The 12540-nt window shown below is 41.1% G+C and overlaps 2 protein-coding genes across 17 annotated transcripts in view; one reads left to right on the forward strand and one right to left on the reverse strand.

Annotated features, from left to right (window-relative positions):
• The window catches only part of EXOSC8 (exosome component 8), an 11548-nt gene extending 6266 nt beyond the window's left edge, over window positions 1-5282 (forward strand). Inside the window, exons 8-11 of the mRNA XM_033052239.2 lie at window positions 1359-1455; window positions 2514-2634; window positions 4565-4671; window positions 5068-5282. Coding sequence (XP_032908130.1) covers window positions 1359-1455; window positions 2514-2634; window positions 4565-4671; window positions 5068-5183 — 441 coding nt within the window. The 3' untranslated portion in view covers window positions 5184-5282. The remainder of the gene's footprint in view (window positions 1-1358; window positions 1456-2513; window positions 2635-4564; window positions 4672-5067) is intronic.
• The window catches only part of SUPT20H (SPT20 homolog, SAGA complex component), a 31397-nt gene continuing 24065 nt past the window's right edge, over window positions 5209-12540 (reverse strand). For 6 of the 16 annotated variants that reach the window (XM_033052225.1, XM_033052223.1, XM_033052232.1 and 3 more), the window contains 4 exons: window positions 10713-10768; window positions 7157-7262; window positions 6499-6626; window positions 5209-5742 (listed from right to left, as the gene is read on the reverse strand). In XM_033052225.1, the coding sequence (XP_032908116.1) occupies window positions 5605-5742; window positions 6499-6626; window positions 7157-7262; window positions 10713-10768 (428 nt within the window). In that variant the 3' untranslated portion in view covers window positions 5209-5604. Of the gene's footprint in view, window positions 5743-6498; window positions 6627-7156; window positions 9428-10712; window positions 10769-12540 lie in introns of those variants that run through there. The other 10 variants (XM_033052235.1, XM_033052234.1, XM_033052233.1 and 7 more) reach the window with 5 other exon arrangements.

Genomic DNA, 12540 nt, shown 5'->3' on the forward strand with positions numbered 1-12540 from the left:
GGCTAATATTCGGGGTGCGGCTTATGTATTGACAAAGACAGCAACATTGTCGAGGCACCGGAAGTGCGGCTTATACTCCGTGCGGCTTGTATTCGTGAAACTACTGTATATAAATAAGTACCTGTATTTAGTGTACAGTAATTTCACGAATACAAGCCGCACCAATTTGACCAAAATTTTGGTGGAAACCCGGAAGTGCGGCCAATATTCCGGGGCGGCTAATACATTAACAAAATTCTAAAAGCTGCCAACACGGAAGTGAGAGCCCGCGGCAGCCCCAAGCCAAGCTGGAGCCCGGCCGGCCCCGGCAGAGGTGGGAAAGCCTGGCAGAGGCGGGGCCAGCAGTGTGGGGGCGGGCGGCTGAGCCTGAGCCAGCAGGGCGGGGCAGGGAGGGCGGCAGAGCCTGAGCCAGCAGGGCGGGGGAGCCCGGGAGAACTGGGGCTAGCAGTGCAGGGGAGCATGGCAGAAGCAGGAAGGCCGACGGGTGGGGCTGCCTGGCAGCGGGGGAAGCCCAGCAGAATCGGGGCCAGCAGCGTGGGGGAGCCTGGCGGTGCGGGGGCCTGCAGTGCCGGCCAGGGCGAGGAAACGCGGCGGTGGTGCAGACGGGAGGGGGCGGCCGGCGAGCCCGCCGGCGGGGCTAGGGAACGCGCCGCGGCCGGCGAGCCCGCCGGCGGGGCTAGGGAACGCGGCGCGCCGCGGCCGGCGAGCCCGCCGGCGGGGCTAGGGAACGCGCCGCGGCCGGCGAGCCCGCCAGCGGGGCTAGGGAACGCGCCGCGGCCGGCGAGCCCGCCGGCGGGGCTAGGGAACGCGGCGCGCCGCGGCCGGCGAGCTCGCCGGCGGGGCTAGGGAACGCGCCGCGGCCGGCGAGCCCGCCGGCGGGGCTAGGGAACGCGGCGCGCCGCGGCCGGCGAGCCCGCCGGCGGGGCTAGGGAACGCGGCAGCGGGGCGGTGCTGACGGGAGAGGGGGGCCAGCGAGCCCGGCGGCGGCGGCAGTACCACCCGGCCAGCCCCGCCGAGCCGTGGCGCTGAGCTGGGCCACCCGGCCCCGTCGGCAACCATGAGCGGGCCGAGCCTGCCTGGCCCCGCCCCGAGCCAGTAAAGCCCGCTATGCCGCGATCCTGTTACTAATTGGCCAATTTGTGAAAGCTGCGCACGGATTCTCGCTACGAACGAAAGTGCGGCTAATATTCGGGGTGCGGCTTATCTATTGACAAAGACAGCAACATTGTCGAGGCACCGGGGGTGCGGCTTATAATCCGTGCGGCTTGTATTCGTGAAACTACTGTAACCAGAACTTACATAGTGCACCATTTGCTTAGCTGATGTAATATTTCATATGTACAAACCTTTTTTGATAGCTTGCTTGGGTGTTATACTGTGATATCATATGTCTGGACTATGATGGAAACCTTCTGGATGCCAGTGTCTTTGCTTTGTTGGCAGCATTAAAAAATGGTAAGTCTTCCTTAAAACAATCTGAATAGGGTAACTTGGAGAAATGCATTAATTTTGAACCCTGGTAAGTAGGTAAATGATTCATGGGACTGTTTGTTTCCGGTCATTTGAGTGCAAATACAAGGTGGAAATGATAGTAGGATGGCATAGGTATGTAACACCTGAAAAATAGGATCTTTTTGTACACTTAATATTGCTTTCTTAAAAGACAAATGGCTATTCTGCCTCATGTTCTTTGGTGCTCTGCTGAGTCTTTCAGCAGTACCCGTGAACAAGTTTAAGATCTACATCAGGGTATTACTTAGATAATGTATTTTGTGTAGGCAGGATGAGCTGTCAGAGGCTATGCTTACACAAAGCAAATATTCTGTTGTGTACTTTGTCACAACAGAATATTCCTTGCCTAGCTTAATGCATTATAGTCTGTAAAAAAAATGTGTGGACTGTTTGCAGGTGTGTGAACTTATAAAGGCATGAAGGCAGCAGTTTAAAGAGAAGTTCATGGCAAGGTCTCCCTTTCTAACTGTGACTTGCCAGCCTTGATTCCCCCAGCTACTTTGCTCTTGTCCTCTTTGTCACTGGCAATATATGGGTTGTCACAGCAAGAGTTAGCTGAAGGTCAGGTTGCACTGTTTCTACAGATACATAAAAGTCATGACATGAGACTATATCCCTAGTTTTTATATGTCCAATAGACTTTGGGAAAAATACTTTTGGTTAAATATGACTGTGAAGTAGTTCAGTTGTGTGGCATTTTGAAAGTAGAAAACATTTCTGTGTAAGGAGAAAAGCTTCTGTTACCTTGAGTACAAAGATCAAGTATTTCCTTGAAGGGTAGTTCTAAACTAAATATTTTCCTCGAATTCAGGCCTTTTTTTTTTGTTTTTTTGGTTTTTTGGTAGAGAGTAAGTAATAAGTAATGTAGGCAAAACTATTCTGGTTGATTTTCAGTGGGTTAAAATAATAGCTTAAATATTTCAGTAGCTGTCAACATCTCTAGGCTTGCTAAACCCAGCAATGTTTAATATTAGACCACTGTAATTTTTTCATCTCTTCAGTGCATTTGCCGTTGGTTACAATAAATGAAGAAACTGGTTTATCAGAAGTTAATTTAAAACAGAAGAATCCTTTGATTATCAGAAAGCATCCGGTTGCCACATCATTTGCTATATTCGATGAGTAAGTTCCAAACTGTTTTGTACTTTATGGAAACAACATTGTCTGTGAAACAAATGAAAGAGGATGCCACCAGTGATGTTTCTGCACTTCTGCTAGGGACCAGTGTGGAGCCTCAGGCAATGGTGCTCCACCAATCTTGAATCCACAGCCTCCCTCGTTGAAGGGGCCTCTAATTCTGTGATGCAGTGAGAGCACAGAACAAAGTGCAGTCTGTACTCAGCGGCTTCTTCCTGTGGCTTAAAGCAGAAATGGTTCCCAACGTGAAAGATAAGGTTGGAAGTACAAGGATGGGTACTCCTTTAGGTTTTTGAAGTATCTTTAAGATGAAAATGTACCAGTGCAATTAATGTTTCAGAAGTGTAAGTAACTGATAGAAAAGAGGGTAGTTTTTGAACAGCTTATTCCAAGGACGTAGTCCACAAAGGAAGTAAGAAGTAACAGTCCAGTTAGAAAAATAGAACCTGTGGATAACTGAAAACATAATTACCCAAGGTGAAGTGTAACCAGCATGCTTAAGTCATTGTTCATGTGGGAAAAGAATCTGATTATGAGAATTTGAAGTAATCATGTCTGATAACTTGACACCTCATCTGAAATTGTTTACTGCCTCTTTATTAGGTCAAGAATGTTAAGAATGCGTGCTGCTGCTATTTGTAACAAGTGTAGTAATTTCTGGTGACATCCATTTGCAAAGTAGAAAGTGACAGGATAATGCTCACTGTGCTGTTCAAGATTTAGGTCTGTTTGGAGATGTTGAGGGGTTATGGCACATTAATGTGTATTCACAGAAATTATTAGTACAGCCTTTCATCCAAGTAACAAATGGGATGGGGAGAGCAATAATCTCATGTTGATCAAGTGATTACCAGAACGCATCAGAGCAGGATACTATTGGTACTTTAAAGAGCCTCTGTTAATTGCTTTAATACCCTTTCTGCTGGGTCTGAAGTTTGATACATACTAGGGAGACAGCTGTCAGTAGGATATTATTTACACACAAACCACACATACTTACTTACACATAGACCAAAAACCTGCCTGGGGAAGAAGGCTTTCCGTGAGTGTCTATTGGGCTTTGTTTTCTTCCCTGAAACCAACTGTTGCATCAAACAAGTTACTTAAGTCTCCTTTTAGCTCCTAAAACTAAGTATTGAGGGGGTGTGCCTGGGTTGCGTGATTTGTGTTGGGTTTTTTTTTTTTTGAATTCTGGTTTATTAATTTTTCTAGAGCTGTTGACACAACCCTTTCAATAAAATGCTTTACATACTCTGGCTTCCAGAGGCATTTTTCTTCTCCGTAAAAGGCTTCCTTGAATAAATAGAAGTGGTAGGTTGCTGGTTAGCATGACCCTGAGGTGCTCCTGTGGTAGTGACATCAACAAAAGCCATTGCATCGAACTGCTCATGTGATGTGTGACAGCAGAACAAGTTGTTTTAAGCAACTCACTGAATCTGTTTTTGAATTGGTCCCAGTCTGAGTGATATTAGAGTTTACTGACAACAAATTGAGAACTACTTTGGTGAACTTACCATTCAAAGTGAGTTTTGCTTTAAGGTGTCTGGTAGAAATGAGTGCCTACACCTAAAGCAATGCCAGTCTTTGGTGTAACTACAAAATAATGCCTGCAGTATTTCATACTGCACACCGCAAATGGCAATTTAGTTGCATTTTCCTGCAATACATCACTGTCACAAATTTATGAAAGCTTATGTGCCTATGTCCCACAGTCATAAACCCATGATGATGTGAAATCTCCCACATTTTTTGGCATTTTTATTTTTCTTTTAATTGGTTCATTTTGGTAGGAAAACAGATAAGCTTGAGCACTAAATCCATTACTCTTTTGTAAGACTACAGTAAAAATTGTATTTTGCAATGGCATTAATGGAGCAATGTATACCAACATATCTGCATGCATTTCTTTCACAAGCACATTACTCATTGTTGATCCAACTGCTGAAGAAGAAGATTTAGCAACTGGAACAGTAACCATTGTAACTGATGAAGAAGGGAGACTGTGTTCTGTCCATAAACCAGGTACTTGTAAATTTATTACAAAGAAACCTATGGAGATGATGATGTTAGGTCAAGAAAAGATTATATACTTTGCTTTGTGAGATGCAGGTGCTGTATGGTAACAGAGTGTCTCTGCTTGACTTGTCATTAAATAAACTGCTCTTGAAAGGAGTTTTAAGATGGTGGCGTGACTGAAGTTCAAAAAGCAGTCACAGCAGAGGACAAATTCTGGGCATGTCTGCTGTTACAACTCTTGTTTGTTTCCATTATCTTTGCCTGAAGCTAGGGCTGAGAAAGCTGTATCCCCACATGAAAGGTGCTGGTAATGACAATTACTGTATTAATACTGGAAGTCATAGTTAGATACACGTAACTGAAGCATAAGCAGAAAATCAAATTGTTCCTTTCAATGTTTAGGTGGAAGTCCTCTTACAGGAGCCAAGCTTCAGGACTGTATCACCAGAGCAATTACAAGACACAAAGAAGTAAAGAAGCTGATAGACAAAGTAATAAAAAGTATAACACCCAAGTGAACAAAAAGAGAGCTCTTTTCAAAAATGGATTTGTAAAAATTGTATTTGTTACAGTGTTCACAAACCTTTTATACTAAATAAACAAATACCAATACTACATTTACAAAGTTCATTTTTTCTAAAATGTTTTTCACCCTTATTCTATGTACAATGTTGTTGAGTGGTAAAAAATACAAGATAAAACATTCTGTTAAAAAATTAAGTGACTTGAGGAAACCAGATCCTAGTTGCTTTATAGATGAAATTTTTAAGTTCTGTAAGGTTGGCTTCCAAAATCAGTTCATTTCTTTTAGTGTAATGCCAAAAGTTCATTTTCCCACCAGTAATATAAAACACTAATTTAATTTTAAGCCTTTTTCTTAATAATCTGGAAAAAAATCCAAACCCTTTGAATCAATTTTTTTGTGGGGGGAGGCAAGACTCATGATTTTGGAGGGGCTGGTGTGCCTCTTTTCCTTTTACTTTTTGAGTGGCTGCCTGAATGCTGTTGATGATGCAGGTGAGCTGCTTGTGCTGCTGCCGCTGCCATAGCCATTTGATGCTGCAAGAATCGCAACTGCTGCCATGGAGGAGAAGGGAGAAAAAGCTTGTTAGTGTTGACTATAAAGCTTTTACATCAGAAAGAATGAAGGGGGGGAGAGAAAGAAAAAATGAGGAAGCACCAGGTTGACAAAAGGAACACACCATGTACTGGGGCAGTGGGTACAGTCAAGCAGCACCAGTGGCACAGAAGCCTGCTGAGGGCACAAGCTAACACTTTTACATGTGAATGTCCGCAGATTTGTTCCTTTGCCCTTTCTCTTCATTGCAGTAACTGCAGTAACTCAGCAACTTCACTGAGTGTTTGGGTTACACAGTACCTTTTTAACGTGATACCTTCTCAGTGTATGAATTTTCTCTATGTATTACAAAGAGAAGACTCTGTGCTAAAAATTGCTAAAATATTTTTGTGAAGCATCTGAATGGTAAAGGAATGCTTTGCAGAGCTCTTGCTTCCGTGTACTGACTGTAGCATATTTAGATACGTGCCACAAGCACCCCTTGAATGTTTGCAAATCAGGAAGGTGGAGGGCTTAAATGAATAAAAATAAATTCAGTGCTCCAAGCTGAGAGAACAACAGATTTCAGGTCTTGCATGATAGTTTGCCAAATACATGTTGGTTTTGTTGGTTTTTTTCCTTCAATTTGCAAGACCATAACTGCATTTGTTAAAAAGACAGCCCCAAAGGGCAATATTTTTGATTTTGGAGCCAAGAATTGTATTTTTAATTTAACTTTTTCTTTAAACACAGTCAGAGTGAAGTTGCTGGATTACTTGTATCTGTTGCTGCTGCTGCTGCAAGGCTTGTTGTTGCTGCTGTTGCAAGGCAGAAGAGAGCTGGAGTCTCTGCTGAGGAAGGCTTTGCCCAGGTCTGTTCACGGCAGAGCCAAGCTGAGACAACACTGAGAAAGGAGAAGGGGAAAGCAGGCAGGTCAAAGAGGTCAGGTTGAATTGGTCAGGGGAGGAAGACATAGGATACAGTGTAACAGGAAAGGGGGATCAATAGAATTAGTTTCAAATTGGGAACAGTGCAGAATAAAGTCTACATGATCATACATACTCTGTTAGTTAGAACATAATTAGATTATGAAGTGCTTGTGGAGACACAAAGGTTTTCTCACACTGGATGTTAAGCACATAGTTAAAGAAACATTCCTTAATGAAGTCTGGCATGAAGTTTCCTGGATTTTGGTTTTGACTTAAGTGCAACTTGTTTCCATGTGATACTATCAATTGATGGCACTTAACTGCCAAACAAAGCAGAGAAGTGCGTGCTTTAGAAGTCGAGTATTTCTCATAGAATTCATGTCCTGATAATAGACAGTAAATCATTCTGATCTAGTGTAAGACTTCCTTAAGACCAAACTTCATTTCAGTGTGCATTTATCAACATAAACACTTAGCTACAAAAGGAGTCTCAGCAAGCACATACCTGTGGCTTGAGGTTGCATAAAATTCCCTACTCCAGTCAGGTTAATTACAGCAGCTTGTTGGGCAGATAATGCCTGATCTTGATTGGATGGACCTTGGTCAGACCCCTAGCAAAAATGAAAAGCTTGATCCTTATTACCAAACTTTTGTATCAATGAAAAAGCAAATAAAGCCAGTGTGAAGTCAAACTTCTGAAGTGCCATTTAAAAACATTTAATGGCTATGTCATCCAGTGCGTGTACATACAGGCTATAGTGTAGTCACTAACAGCAGAACAAGCAGATATTGAATACCCCAGAACAACTTTGTTTTGGCAGAAATGGTATTGCTCCTGTTACCCAGCAGAAGTCCCACGTAGTTGTCAGAGACTGCACTTTGCAGTTGTAATCTTATGACAATTTCCTGTCCCACTTCAGCCCCGAAGTCTCCAGAGGACCCTGAGATACCCATGTGCAAAGGTCCTAATCAATGAAAATGTACAAAGCCTGACACTTACATTCCCATGTTCATATTGTGCCACACACTCTTTCATTTTATAAAAATATAGACCTGACTTTTAAAATTATATTTTCAGAACAGAGTAGTTTTCACAGTAATCGCTTTAAGGAATTAGTGGAGTCTGACCTAGTGTCTCCTGAAGTCAAAGGGTACTGAATTATGACCTCTTCTAGAACTTAAATTATGGATTGATTTATAACACAGGGAAGGAAAGCATTATATGCACAATTTGAGAAAACTGCATGGCTTATCAGAAGAAAGCTGGTGCAGTCCAGGAGTTGCAATGCTTCTTTAGTATCACATTATAAAGCCACTAAGATCTAGGAAAACCAAACCAAAAGATTGCATGGTGAGGCATCATCACCTCCGTGATGACTCCCCACTATGTGGGGAGAATTCCTAAGTGTGACAGAGAATGCAAATTTGTATTATATTGGCAGCACAGAAAATTGTTGTTGTTTTGGGTCTAAGTTTTTTCACTAAGCATTGTGAGCATATACATGCCTGTCCTTATGAAAGCTAAGTGTCCATAATAGCTCATTTTAGCCAATGACCCCTTCCTCTATAATTCAAGGTATGAGAGAAGTTCCTTAGGGCAATTTAGCCAATGCAGAGATTGATTTTTCTCCAGAAGTACTTCCCGCCACAAGGACAGTGCTTACATCAGCCTTATTGTAAATGCCCTTGATGTTCAGTATCTAGAAAATAAAGCCCAACAGTACAAGGTACATGATTTTTTTTAGTACTTAAACTACTAACTGACATTCAGAGATTTGGATGCTGTGAACAAATTGTAAAGTTCCGCATTAAACTGTCCCAGAACAAGGCCTGTGGCACAGGAGGCTATATACCATAAAAAATTCGAAATAGGTATCTTATTTATGAACAGTCTACAGTATCACAAGTGAAATTATGACAAACTTGATTATCCAGTAGAGTATTTGGTAAGCAGAAGGCTTGTGTGTCTGGGAAGATGAACACAAAAACAGAGTTTTCTCAAACTGTTACATCAACGTTGGTTAGGATTTTTAAGTACTAACCTGGTACCTGCACCTTAGGATTTTTAAGGTGCAACTGACCAGTAAAAATTTGTCATTCTGAGGATGGATCGGTCTCTATCAAGACTTTAGATTTCCTCAGTAATTAAAGCCTTTAACACTAATTACAGGCAGCAGTAGAGCAAATGTCTTAAGCTTTAAAGACAACTAATAATTCCTTTGGTGCAAAGAAAATTCTGTTGAACTACAGCATTGAGGCTTATAAGCCAACTCACGGGAGTGTCAGTAATGAGTTTTGGTTACTCTGCAATAATCTCTACTGCATATTTTCTCTGCTCACGTTATATCTCTGTTAGTTATGATAAACATAGCACTAAGCTGATTTTACACCATTCATACAGTGGGGCTGGCTCTCTTCATGATAGTTAGACAATGCTCGGCCGGTTGTTTTGTTACAGCTTCTCTATACAGGATATAAAGAAGCTCCAGTCATAGCAAAAGAGCCACTGCAGTCTTTGCTGTTTGAGAAAGTTTAGGAGGAAGTCTTTCCTCCCCATCTGCTCCAGATCTATTAGGTAATGGCTCATTTAGTTGTGGAGATGGGGAGAATAGGAGAAACTGTTTCATCCTCACACTCCAGACTGAGGGCTGTTAGCACACACCTGCTCTCCCTGTTGCTGAGGACTACAGGCTGTAGGCTGCTGAGACTGTTGCTGTGGAGAAAACTTTGATAGCTGCTGCTGGAGTGGTTTAAAAATAAGTGAACCACCTGGAAGCTGTTGAAGATTAATAACAAAAGGGATAATTCAATCAAACTGCTGAGTTTTCTACTGTTCTAGGATGAACATAGTATTGATAGTGGTGTACTTCCTAGAGGCTTGATTTTTGTTTTGTAGTGCCTTTAAAATCAATTAGTTTACAATTGTTGCTGTTTGTGAAAAAGGCTAATGCTCTGAAAACAAACTTGCATGAACTTACAGAAAGATATTTCCATAGGAAAGTATATTTTAATTATTTTAATTAAAATGGCACATAGTACTGATACTGGAAAGATAAATGCCAGTCTTCAACAGCACTGTATATTATTTCTACTTTCAGAATATTCCACTGAATTTTAATAGGGAGTGAAATGGCCTTGATTCCTCTCCCTTACCCCAGCTTTAACTGCACTTATTTCAGCCGAATTGTTCTTGGTTTATGAGTAGCAGAGCTAGCTTGAAAGGATGTCCTTCAACATGGAATCACTCAAATAAAGGCATTTTAATTCTAAAAAGAAGCTCTACTCCAGCCTAACTGCCTCTTGTACCTGCCCTTTCTATATTTCTGGAGTGGGAAGAGGAAGTAGCAAAGCTGGCAGTAGTTTTTTGAAGTGTGATGCAACCTATGTGGAACACTGAAGCTGCAATTCTTTACTTACATCTGGCAGCTGACTTCAAGGTGTGGGAACTCCACCTTGTTCCACAATCCCTGTTCTGCTTCTAAATGCAACTCTGACATAATAAACATCTGCTCATGTTTGTATTTGTATGTACGCTTAGTGCAAAGAAAGCATTTACAGGCCTTCTAAACTCCCTATCTTACATGAAATTCCATTTCCATTACCAAAAACTTTCTACACCTATTACTGCACCTACCTGTGCATGCTGAGCTTGCTTTTTAGGCATTCTATGTGTAACCTCTAAGTGATTCTACTACACTGTTTTGTGTAGTATAATTGTAACTTTAGTATAAAGAATGATCTGCAATGAAACTCGGCAAATCCTGAAAGATTGTATTTTAGGATCAATCTTTTTAATCCAAATGTCAGTATCTTTATATTGTTACTGAGAATTATCTACTTTTTTTCTGAGCTAGGAATATAACTTCCACCTGGTATCTCTATGGAAGTAGTCTTTTCTCTTATTCTAAACCTTTTAAATAAGCAATTAAGATTTGCAGTAAATGGTCTGAACCAACTGGCTCCAAAGATCTGTGTGGGGCAGTGCAGGAAGCAGCACTAATCAGGTCTGTACAGAAGGATAAGAAACTGTCATTATTATTGTGTCCAAGTATATCAATTACCTGTAGAAGATTTAAGGGCCGAAGATTTGATGTATTTTTCAAACCAAATGGGCTGCCTGTTAAAGAAAACATCTTTTTATTAGTAGTGAGTCTTTACTCAGTTGTATTTGTGTTTTGCAGTACACCTTTCCACTGGGAATATTTCTAAACATCTGGAAGTTGGAAAACTGGCAAATGTAAATTGAGTGTAAACTTAACACTAAGTGTATAATAATACAAGTATAATACAAGTGTAATACTAGCAAGTGTAAATTAAATGTAAGCGTAGTACAATGCTGCATTTTGCATAATGCATTTCATAGTTATTCAGATTCAAAACACACAAGAGATTACTAAATTGAAAGAAATCTGTATAACTGCATAACAGTATACCCTGTGACCTATAACCTCTTCATGCATTTACACAAAGGTGATTGTGGAGAACACCACAGCAGTTATTTTTCAGTGACCCTTCTTCTGCCTTTAAAAAGTTTTACTGTTTGTACAGGAAATCCAAAAAAGTCCAAGGGCCCCGTAAAGTAATATGCTCTTATCAATCATTAACAGCAAATAATCCCACCCCAAATCTGAGCAATGCTCCAGTTAGACAGCAGGTTATCAAACAGAATCCCTGGAGATCTTGCACAGACCTAGCTCAGCTCACTACTTGCATCTGTTGTGTGGGTGACAGCACAGCATGTACAAATCTGTGACAGCAAACTGGCAGAGGTTGATAGTGCTTGAAAGGACAGAAGTAGATTAAAAGTGATCCTCGTGAATTGAAGAAGTGGTCCAAAACTCAGTAACACTGAATTGAAGACAAATGACCAAGTACAAAATTGTTACTATCTTTGTGTCTATACAGCAAGAAAGGACATGAGAAGTTACAGTAGGTCACAAACATATCCAAAATCATTGATATCACAAACTACAGAGCACACAAAAGAAAAGAACCTCTTCACACAGTTTACATTTATAAAATTCACTGTCACAAGATGCTGTAGAGATTTCAAAAATATACATGGGTTCAAAAACCAATTAGATAAATCCACAGACTAGAAATCTAGCACAGGATATTAAGCACAAAGATCCATGTGGATATTCTTCAGCTGAGAAAGTCTCAAAGCTATAGATTGCCAGAAGAGGTACAGTTGTAGACAAAGAAAGTTTCATTTTGCACTTTTGCCTCATCTCGAACACTCCCCAGTATCCTCTAATGGCAACTGTCAGAGACAGAATATAGACTGGATGGATTTTTGGCCTAAACCAGTAAAGCCATTCTTATGTTAAGGTAAAGCTGTTGAAAAAATACAGATAAAAGATAGGCAGACCTCATTTGGGGAAATGTTAACAGGAATGTTGTGAAAGAGATGAGATGCATTTATTTCTGCTGTGCTCCACAGTGGTAAATCAGCCAAGCTCAGGCTTGTGTCCCGTTTTGGTTATCACATTTTAAGAAGGATGTAAGCAAATTGGACAGTCTAGAAAAGAGTGACAGGATTATGAAAGGTTTGAAAAATATGACCCATCAGAGAAGACAAATGTGGGACATGACAGCATGTTTGATACTTAGAAGGTAAAGAGAAAGAGTGAACAACTATTTTTCACATCTGAAAGGTATAGGAGAAAAAAAACTCTGCAGTTCAAGAGATGCACTGTAATTAGAAGGAAACATTTTGCATGGATAATGAACCACTCCAAACAGCTACTGAGGAAGCTACTACTGTAATCTTCTTTAGTGAAGGTATTTAAAGACAGTTTAGATAAACATTGCTCATTGCTTCAGTATGGTTTAGACAAATTTGACTCTTGGGGATGGATAACTTGAAGTCTTCTACTGTTCTCATTC

Source organism: Catharus ustulatus, chromosome 2, assembly GCF_009819885.2.
Source record: "Catharus ustulatus isolate bCatUst1 chromosome 2, bCatUst1.pri.v2, whole genome shotgun sequence".
Classification (NCBI taxonomy): Eukaryota; Metazoa; Chordata; class Aves; order Passeriformes; family Turdidae; genus Catharus; species Catharus ustulatus.